Below are 10,490 nucleotides of genomic sequence, written 5' to 3'. Positions count from 1 at the left end.
CATTTCTATACAAGGCCTGCTCTCCTCTGCCTCCAGCCCTGGTGAGTCGTGTCCCAGGCACTGAGGGGTGCATTCCCTGGCCCTGAGCTCAGCGGGTGGGAATGTGACTGATAAATCAGAGATAACCCCAGAGGGCAGGGCCTGTGGGCACCCAGGCTCGGGATAAAAGGCCCTGGGTGCGGGAGGATCCAGGAGAGTGCCCGCCCGAGGAACGGGAGGTGAGCCGGTAAACCCGGACAGAGCAGCAGCAGCAGCTTCTACCCGCTTCTCCAGCAACATGGACCCGCAGACGGGGCTGTCCAGGGCGCTCTTGTTCCTTCTGTTCTTGCACCTGATGCCGCTAGGAGGTCGTTCGCACCCACTGGGTGGCCCTAGCCCAGGCCCCCCCTTGGAACTGTCCAGAGTCCAGGTGAGCAGGGCTGCATACAGGCCTCAGGACCGGATTCTGGGCAGCCTAAACGAGCAGGTCTCCGCCTACCATCACAGAGGTCACCTTGGGAACCAGAAAGTGGCGAGATTGGGAGCCAGGACCCTGTACCCAAGTGGTCGGTTCACTTGGGCACCATCGAGGGTGGTTGGGCTCAGGTGAGGGTTCCTGAGGCTCGGGCTCTTCCCATCCATTGCAGGAGCTGCGGGACCATCTTCCGGGCACAGCTGGGGAGCGGCAGGAGGAGCAGACCGCCCCGGAGCCCCTCCAGCAAGGACGCAGTTCTAAAGCAGCCGGGGAGGCCAGGCAGACAGCTTCTGCTGCCAGCCTTGGGCCCCGTGACCATGTCCTCCAGAGCCCCAAGAGGATGCGTGACTCGGGCTGCTTCGGGGGCAGGATGGACCGGATCGGCTCCTCCACTGGCCTGGGCTGCAATGGTGAGCTCCCTCCCAGCCACCCTGGACACCCCCCACCCCCATTACCGTGGGTTCCACCAATGCAGTCACACCTGGGTATGGTGTCTCTTGGGACCACACCCTGAGAAAGGGCCACCTGGACATCACTCCCTCTTGCTGACGGTCCTCAGGGCCAAGGGGGGCCTTTCTGGGACTACATCCCTGTGGACACCAGTCATGACCAAGCCCACAACACTCACCCACCTTGCACCCACCATCTGCCTCTGTTGTCACAAGCACAGAAATGCTTCCGGGTGGAGTTCAGTCCTACCTGACAGCCCTTCCTTGGAGCAGAGAGAGCCCTAAATATTTTCCTCCTGGTTTTCCTCACCTGTTTGTAGCTGCAAAGACTGAGGGCGGGGTCACCAGGACGGCCACAATCCCGTTTACAGATAGGAAACTGAGCATCCAAGAGATGGATTATTCCAAAGCCTCAAACATCCAGATCGGCTGAGGACGGGGCGGGGCACGGCGGTGGCAGGGATGGCGCTGGGGGAGAAGCTCGGATCCGCCTGTCTCCCTCGCCAACACCATCACCACCCTCTCCCCGCACAGTGCTGAAGAGGCATTAGGAGGAAGTCCTGGCCACAGAGATCTACGCCCGACTCCCGATCGACCACCTGGTCCCTTTGAAGCAACGCCTATTTATTTATCATTTCTTAATTTATTGGATTGTTTTATATCAGACGGTTCTTACCTTTGAGCCCTAATTTTCCATGATGAGGTAAAGTCAACATTAAAGTTTTTTCTTGGGAAACTGACTTGTCTCCGTGTATTCAAAATAATTCATCATAAAACAACCCAAAGCACCGAACAACAACAACAACCCGCAAACTCCGTGTTTGCTTGGAAGTCCCAGTGGTGTCTTACTGGTGGGGACACAGCCTCAAGCGCTGGGCAAGCAAGGGGGGGTTGGGGAGCTTTCTTTTCTTTTCTGTTTTATTTTATTTATTTTTAAAATATATTTTTATTGGTTTCAGAGAGGAAGGGAGAGGGAGTGAGAGAGAGAGAAACATCAATGATGAGAATCGTTGATCGGCTGCCTCCTGCACACCTCCTACTGGGGATGGAGACTGTAACTCAAGCATGTGCCCTGACCGGGAATCAAACCGTGACCTCCTGGTTCATAGGTCGCCGCTCACTCAACCACTCAGCCACGCCGCCGGGCGGGGAGGCTCTTTTCTCCTTTAAGAGTCTTCATGCTCTGAAATGTCTAGAAATACCTCAAGCAACTGGGACACTTCCCAGAGACTGTTTGTCAAAGAGCAGCAGGGACCCTGATGCTTATGTGCAGCCTGAGGGTCTGTCCCACTGATCTTTCCTCTGCCTGCGATTCCGTCAGAGGCCCTCTCCCTGGTGCCTGCCGTTTCCAGAAGGTCTAAGCCCGTGGTCGGCAAACTGCGGCTCGCGAGCCACATGCGGCTCTTTGGCCCCTTGAGTGTGGCTCTTCGTAAGCCTTAGGAGTACCCTAAGTAAGTTAATAACAATGTACCTACCTATATAGTTTAAGTTTAAAAAATTTGGCTCTCAAAAGAAATATCAATCGTTGTACTGTTGATATTTGGCTCTGTTGACTAATGAGTTTGCCGACCACTGGTCTAAGCTAACACCTCTGAGATTAGGGGCGGAGAGAGTGTGTGTGTGTGTGTGTGTGCGTGCGTGACTGCGCAAGCCTGTGCACAAGTGCCAAAACACATCTCATTTGCACTCCTGAACGGGGGTGAGCCCTCCATCCTCCCCCAAACCCCCAAACCTCACGCCTTCAATTCATGACATCATCTGAAAGATGCCTTCAAAACCCCCGAGTTTTACAGTATTTTCATTTCCCAAACACTCCAGCTTTGCAGAGTCGAACAAGAGGCCCAGCATTTCAGGGTGCCCCTCCCCTGGGCCCTGCGGCATGACTTCCTCTCTGCCCTAGAGAGAGAAGCCCCTCATTTTCAGGCAGAAGAGGAGACAAGCACCAGAATCCTACTGTGCTGCCTCAGTCAGCAGGGGGTCCTGGGAGGGGTCCCGGCCCTGTCTCTGGGGGCACCCCCCCACCCCCCCGCACCCTATATTCTAGGCATCCCAGGCCACGCTGCTGAACCTGCACCTGCTTTTCAGGTTCCGGGGGCCATTCTGCTTATGATCCAACTCAGCAAAGGAGGCAGATTGTTATAACACCCATTTTACAGATGAGAACACTGAGACCCAGAAAAAGGAAGCCGTCCTACCGTCAGCATGCAGCCGCTCAGTGCCCGTGCTGAGATTTGAGCGAAGACCCTAGGGACTCTTCCGCCTTGCTCTCTCTTGGAGCTCTGGCCTCGAACTGCACTCGCACAATCATTCTGCTCGTCTCACCGACGTGTCTTTGAGAGAAAGGGAAGGAGTGGGTCTTTGTGCTGTTTCTCACTGTGACCCGCTGTGCACCAGAGATCATGGCTACCTAATGAGATCTACTGAGACCTATAAATGAGGCCTTAGGAGCAACTCACTTGTCGATAAAACAGTGAGCCAGCTTCCCCTATGTTCCTGACAACAGCTCTATGAAGAATTCTAATTAACTCCCACTTTACAGATGGGGAAACCGAGGCACAGAGAGGTGATGGAATTTGCTCAGGGTCACGAAGTGAGTGAGTGGCCGAGACAGGATTCCAGCCCTCCCAGCCTGGCCCCGGCACCCAGGCCCCTAACCACGGCACCACCCGGCCTCCCCCACGCCGGTGAATCAGGCTTGCTGGGGGGATGGAAGTTTCATTCGGAGTCACTGCTCCCTTTCCTCCCTGCTCAGGTGATGAAGATAAACCCCTCCCAGAACACCCAGCCAGGCCTTCACAGTCCTTCCAGGTGGGTCTGCTCTCCCATCAGCAGGGCTGCGGTGGTGGAGTCTGTACGATATGATCCATCATTGGGGGGGTTCCAGGAAAACGGACCCTGAGCAACTGTGAAGGAGCCACATGTGACGGGTTGGGGGCTGAGGCCCCCAATGAACTGACCGCTCATGGAGCTCCCTCTGTGTTTGGTGTTTGTGGGCAGCATGGCGGCACACACATGATCTGTGATGCCCCATAAAACCAGCCTCCTTAACCTGTGCCCCCTCGTAGCTCTAACCGTGGCCATAACCTCCCTGACTTCCCTATTGCCAACCTCCTCCCACGAAGAAGCTGCCGGATGACACATCTCCAGGGATGCTTGTCCCTTGAATCTTCCAGAAAGATGTTTTGGTGGAAACGCACCCAGGGAGGGCTGGCCCGTGCTGGTTCGGTGGGAGAAGGACAGGCTGTGCTGGGCTCCAAATATTAAGAACCAGGACAGCCTCGGGCCTGGGTGCTTTATCTGGTCGCTGAGCCTGCACCTGTGACCTTCTCCAGGTGTGCTCAGACGGCTCCTCCCTGGGGCAACTTGGACCCTTCTGAGCAAGAAAAGAAAAACAGGCATTTCTCTTCCTGCAGAGCCAGAGCTAAACAAAATCTCGAACTTGGCCATTTGTCTTTGTTCAGGGTGTGGTTCTCAGCCTTCTGTCCCTGGGTCCGTCGGATTTTTCGCGCACAGCTTTAAGGATCAGTCTGATCCCACTGAGTGGCCTGTTCTCCCGGGGGGTCAGGAGCCAGCCCCAGGCAGCTGCCTGAAGCATTTCTGAGCCCAAACGAGGTGCCTGCCCTGGGACCCGGGCTCCCAGCCCTGAGCCCGGAGTGCTCTCCCCTGTGCTGGGCACAGCCCCTGCCCTCTCAGCCTCAGGGCACCCGGCTGCAATTCCATTCAGCAGTTCGCACTTTCTCCTCCACCCCCACCCCCATTTTATTTTATTATTTTTTTGTTAATTTTCTCATCGATTTTTAGGGAGAGTGGGAGGGAGGGGGAGAGACACAGAGAGAGACATGGATTGGTTACCTTCCGGTGCACCCTGACCAGGGCTGGATCGAGCCTGAAACGGAGGCACGTGCTCTTGACCGAAATCGAACCCGGGACCCTTCAGTCCCTGGGCCGACACTCTATCCACTGAGCCACACCGGCCAGGGCCAGCAGTTCCCGCTTTCCGTTGGCTGCCAGAGCCCACGGGCTCCCCTGGGGCGGGCAGGCGGTGCGCTCAACCAGCATCCGGCAAGAGTTGGCACTTACAGAGCCCAGTGCCCTGGATTCCCAGGTGGGACCCATCTGAGCCTGGTTCCCAGAGTTCCCTGCAGGGAGGGAGGGTGAAGCTCCATTGCCCCAGGTGGTCACTGACTTTCTTCGTATCCTTGTCCCTCCCCCACTCTCCTGGTGTTTCCTGGCATTTTCTCCAAAATAAACGACTTTTGCTGGAATCCTTGTCTCAGGTTCAGGAGACACTCGGGGGTGACTCCACCTTCGCCCCGGACCCGCCCTCGATGATGAGAGCCCTGGGGACCTTCCTGGGCTCCCTTCTCGGCTGAACCACCCAGGCAGGCACCGTGTCCACCCCCTCCCTCCTGGGCATCTCCTGAGCCTTGTCCTGCGCTGCCGCCTGGCTTAGACCCTCACCGCTTGTGCAGCTTCCTCTCTGGCCTCTCATCCCCGGTTCCTGATCGGGTTCTTCCCTCACCAGGGAGAGAGCAGAACCTTCATGCTTCAGCCCGAGGGCGACTCCCCCTCCCCGTGAGGCCCCCAGGGAGGGCCAGGTGCCCGTATGTACGTGGGGCAGGGCGTGTACAAGAGGCACTGAAGGCAAACTCACTGATCCAATCATCCAGAAAATGAGTGGATGCTTTGCTAAAGCTGTAGCGTGTGCCGGCTCTATGCTGGGTGGTGGGATGCGGTGATGTCCTGCAGCTGAGCCATGCACAGCCTCAGAGCTGCTTAGTCTCTTTCAGTGCACAGGGTGACACCCAACCAACTGAGCCGCACCAGCCAGGGTGTGCTGTTTGACGTTGGTAGGTTTGGGGTAATTTGTTACGCAGCAATGGTTGACGGATACACTACCTCACTTCCCTTTCCCCCTCACTCTTGCTTCCCTTGGACCAGAACCCCCATAATGCTTTATGCAAATGAATTTTCCCTTGGGCTTTGTTTTCTAGGGGACCTGTTCCCACTTCCCATCCCAGGAACCTCCACATTGTACCAAAGGAACAGAACATCGTGTTCAAAGCCAGAAACAACCATCCCTCCATATGCAACAGCGTCCTACCCATTTCTCCCAACGGGGCCTTCTGCTTGAGACCACTTGGGTCTGACAGACTCGTGCCATGAATAGGGTGGCCTTCTCATACCAGTAATGCACATGTGACACCCCTGGACCCTAGGGCTCCCCAAAGCTGCCCACAGCATCCCCTATGGAGACACCCCAATTCTGGACTCTCCTACCCATTTGCAATGTTCATTCGACAAACGACCAATGTGGCTACTTCCCAGGGGTAAGGAACTAAAGGCTTTGGTTTGGCAGCCAGTGGGAGAGGTGGGGTGGAGGTGGGGCTGGATTTGGTTTCCTGTTCCTTTTGCTCTTCATCTCTCACTCTTACAGGCTGGCCCCTAAACACCCCATTGCATATTTGCTCCTCCATACACCCCCCCCCCCCGAAACTGAGCAGGAGCATGGAAAGGAAGAGAAGCTTAACGTCAAGTCCGTTTCAGGCGCAAGCCCCTGGATTTCCTGGGATCTGGGGAAACACGTGTATTTGGGAATTGCCTGTATTTTATCGGGGTCCCGTTAGTGCAGGAGGTGCTATTGGTTCTATACAAAGTCCTCAGGGCAGCAAAAATGTTCTTTTTTCCCAGTCCCTTCTGTGAACAAACAGACAAAGCCTGGCTCACCAGACACTCGGCGGCTGACACTGGACGCCCATTCCAGCTCCCCTCTGGGAGAGGGGACCCCACTTGAGTAAAAGGAGGTGGGTGAATTCTGAGTTCTCTTTCTGGAACCTGGGACAGGACTTCCTCCTCCTCGGGCCTCCTGCAGACTCCAGAAGTGGCTCAGGACCGAGGGCAGTGTGGGCCCTCAGCGGCCACCCCCACGATTGATCGATGCCCTCCCAGAGGTCCTCGCCAGCATCAAAGGCCTGTGTTAAAGGGCATCTCCCGGAGACGCCGTGTGACGCACGCAGCCGGAGCCCAGTTCCTCCCGGCATCGCTGCTCACTGAGTCCTCTTTGCTAATAATAACCCTGCCAACTGAGCAATTAAGCTCTGGGCACATTCCAGGGGCTCATCAGGATGCGATGGTTCTTTGCCCCCAGAGCTTCTACTCAGGACGACACCCCTTTTGATTTCAAGCTGAGTCCGGCCAACCCAAACCAGTGACTGAAGAGTCTCCTTTCTCCTATCTCAGAATGAAACCACCGCCGCATCCTGCTCTCGCTGCCCGGGAGCCAAGGAGTGAGCACAGCTGGGGAGGGTCAGGCTGGGAGGGAGCTGGTCACCAACACGCATTCCCTGAGCTCCTGTGCGGACACGTTAGGTGTGTTAATGAGGTCGAGGAGGTCGGATGTGGCGCTGTCCTTGAGACAATCCACACACACACACACACACACACACACACCTGCCACGAACGCACAGCTGCAGCCCCTGGGCAGGGGGAAGGTGAGGTGCCGCTCAGAGGCAGCCTGAGAGATGGGAACAGGGTGCATGTCACCAGGGGCTGCACCAAAGGGCTTGGAAGGAGCTAACGTGCTAAGGAGCCACAGTCTCCATGAAATGGCTTAAGAACATGGGCGTTGCTATCAGACCTGGGGTTCAAGTCCTGGTTCTGCTGCTTATGACCTTGGGCAAGGGACCTAAGTTCTTAGTCTCAGTTCTGTCCGTCAGTCCACGGGAACCATACCATCCGCCTCCTGGGACTATGACAAGCTTCAAACTCAGAGAATCTGAGCTCCTGCAAGCAGCAGAATGAAAAGAGGCATTGGCTCCGTGCCTGTCTCCCTCGGCACCTTGGAGGGGCCGTGGGGGTGCAGGGGGCGGAGCTCGGCAGGGGAATGACTGTGCTCCCCAAACTTTTCTTGGTGCTCATATTTGGGAGCTGACTTCTTGGGGCGTTCATCACCTTTGGCCCCCCACTGAGTTAGTACTCAGAAAACTCAACCCGCTTCCCCTGACCGCTGACAGCAGCTGCCAACAGGGAGGGCAGCCCCGTGGAGGGCGAGGCTCTGCTCTGGGCGCGGCTCTGCTCTGGGCGCTGATGAGTCAGGTGTGAGGCCGGCGCGAGCATCTGGACTAATTTGTCCCTCGCAGCCGGCCGCCTGCCACTTCCTCCTCTCCCGCCCTTATTTGGAGGCCCTGACAGCTGAGCCGCAAACCATCGGGCGATTCCCGGCACCGGTCCCGTTGCCCGGGAGAGAGCAGCCGAGGCAGAGGCAGCGCATGGCTGTGAGATAACCAAGGACTCTTTTTTGCTCTTCTCACACCTTTGAAGTGGGAGCCTCTTGAGGCAAATCAACAAGAATGTGGCTCTCGCCGCCGAGGTTCCCGGAGGTAGCGGGGGCTGCTCAAGGCGGAGGGGCTGTGGAGAGCTCGGCTGGGCCGATAACTTTAAAAGGGCATCTTCTGCTGGCTCCTCACGCAGCGGCTTTATCGCGGCAAGTGACAGAATGGGGAGGGTTCTGTCCCCCTGGCGCTCTCGGAGAGCCGGGGGGGCTATAAAAAGAGGAGGCACAGAGCAGCCGGGAGACGGAGCTGAGCGAAGGTCAGTAGAGGGGAACCGGAGAGGAGAGAGAGAAGGCAGCCAGCAGCAGACCACTCCCTGACCGCCGCCAGCATGGGCTCCTTCTCCACCATCACCGCCAGCTTCCTCCTCCTCCTGGCGGTCCAGCTCCCAGGGCAGATCAGAGCCAACCCCGTGTACAGCTCCGTGGCCAACGCCGACCTGATGGATTTCAAGGTAGGGGCTTGGCCTGGGGCTGGGGGGCTTGGGGAGACTCTGCCGGTCAGCGAGACCTCATCCTTTCCCTGTGTTTTCCCTTCGTAAAGAATTTGCTGGACCATTTGGAGGACAAGATACCGCTAGAAGATGAGGTCATGCCCCCGCAAGTACTAAGCGAGCAGAACGAGGAAGCTGGGGCAGCACTCAGCCCCCTCCCTGAGATGTCTCCCTGGACGGGGGAGGTCAACCCAGCCCCGAGAGATGGGGGTGCCCTTGGGCGGGGCCCCTGGGACTCCTCTGACAGGTCCGCCCTCCTGAAAAACAAGCTGAGGGCGCTGCTCGCTGCCCCTCGCAGCCTGCGGAGGTCCAGCTGCTTCGGGGGCAGGATGGACAGGATCGGAGCCCAGAGCGGCCTGGGCTGCAACAGCTTCCGGGTAAGAGGAACTGGGGATGGGAACGGGGTGGGGAGGAAGGAAGGTGTGGTTCCGTGGAGTCTCGCACCTCCTCTTAGAAGCCACCACTACGGGGACGCCTTCCGCAGGAGAGGGACCAGCATGGGCGCTACTCCCTTGGAAATGTCTGCCCCAACGGGGGGCCTGTCCCATGAATCTAGGGACCGTGGCATTATCCTCAGCTACAGTTTGCTGAGAAAAAACGTTACTGCCTGGAGCATCGGGTACTTAACGTGCTCAGGGGACCAAGTCGCCGTCATACTGCTGGTTGGCAGGCGATGTTCCTCCCCGGAACTGTCAGATCCCAAAGGTCAATTGAAATTGATTGACCTTCTGAGCGTCTAGTGAGCAACTTGTTTATCGGTTTGTGCAACTCAGAGGGTCATCATCAGGCTGACGTGGGGGCTGGTGGGAGGTGAGTGCAGTCCCATGAAGCCGGCTTTTCCAGTGGAGCCAGGCCGCCACGCTAAGCAGGCCTGTGTTTTCTTTGTAGTACCGAAGATAGTGGCCGGGCCCGCAGACTGACAGACCCTCACCCCGGGTCTTCCACGCCTCTTGGTCCCATCTCGTTGCCGGCAAGTGGAGTTGTGACGAGCACCCTGATCAAGCTGCCTGTCGACATGTCTCACATTTGATGCTAAATGTAGATAAGATGGCTTACCTGTGGCTTCCCCACCTCGCCCACCCCGTGCTTGAAAATGAATAAACTTCAGCACCTCGGACAGAAGCCGAAAGCGTGGTGTGGGTGTGATTTCTTTCTGTTTGGGGGTCCGGAGGCAAAAGAATGCAGCCTGGTATTCCTTATCGTTTTACCTTTTGTCAGAATGAAGAATGCTCAATGCCTTCCTCCCTCCTTTTAAAAATAATTAATAAACTTTGTTTCTAGAGCAATTTTAGGTTCACAGCGAAATTAAGCAGAAAAGACACATTTCCCAAATTTCCCAGGGACCCCTTGCTCTCACATGCTCCGCCTTCCCCATCATCAACACCCCCCACTGGGGGATACATTCGTTAGCTGATGAACCTGCACTGACACATCATTGTCACCCAAATTCCATAGTTTACACAGAGTTCATTCTTGGTGGTGTACATTCGGTGGATTTGGACAAATTATGTCTGTCTTCCTTCCTTCCTTCCCTCCCTCTATTATTTTTTGGGGTGGGGGTTGGATTTAAGCTGCAGTTCTGAACCTGCTCTCTCACTTCAGCCTCATCACAGATACTGAAAAAGCCCCCAAAAGACTGACAGGGCATTTATTTTTCAGATTTGCTCTTATTCAGGATCCTTTTCTATGAAAAAGAAAACTTAAGCATCTACGCTTTCCTTTCTCCGGTTACACCCAATGTAGCTTGTATGCAATAGACGCTT

The 10,490-nt window shown here is 56.3% G+C and overlaps 2 protein-coding genes across 2 annotated transcripts; both read left to right on the top strand.

Moving 5' to 3' along the window:
• The first annotated feature begins 277 nt into the window (after positions 1-277).
• On the top strand, positions 278-1,639 carry NPPB (natriuretic peptide B). The gene is made up of 3 exons (XM_070403132.1): positions 278-409; positions 627-864; positions 1,224-1,639. Exons 1-3 carry the CDS (start codon positions 278-280, stop codon positions 1,334-1,336), a joined length of 483 nt encoding a protein of 160 aa, XP_070259233.1. The 3' UTR covers positions 1,337-1,639.
• Positions 1,640-8,462: 6,823 nt separating this feature from the next.
• On the top strand, positions 8,463-9,856 carry NPPA (natriuretic peptide A). The gene is made up of 3 exons (XM_070403131.1): positions 8,463-8,688; positions 8,778-9,104; positions 9,616-9,856. Exons 1-3 carry the CDS (start codon positions 8,566-8,568, stop codon positions 9,625-9,627), a joined length of 462 nt encoding a protein of 153 aa, XP_070259232.1. The 5' UTR covers positions 8,463-8,565; the 3' UTR covers positions 9,628-9,856.
• The last annotated feature ends 634 nt before the right edge of the window (positions 9,857-10,490 follow it).

Source organism: Myotis yumanensis, unplaced genomic scaffold (assembly GCF_028538775.1).
Source record: "Myotis yumanensis isolate MYYU_CA2020_CCGP unplaced genomic scaffold, mMyoYum1.0.hap1 SCAF_2, whole genome shotgun sequence".
Taxonomy (NCBI): Eukaryota; Metazoa; Chordata; class Mammalia; order Chiroptera; family Vespertilionidae; genus Myotis; species Myotis yumanensis.
The sequence above is the reverse complement of the archived record's forward strand: the minus strand, read 5'-3'. Positions and strand labels throughout refer to the sequence as shown.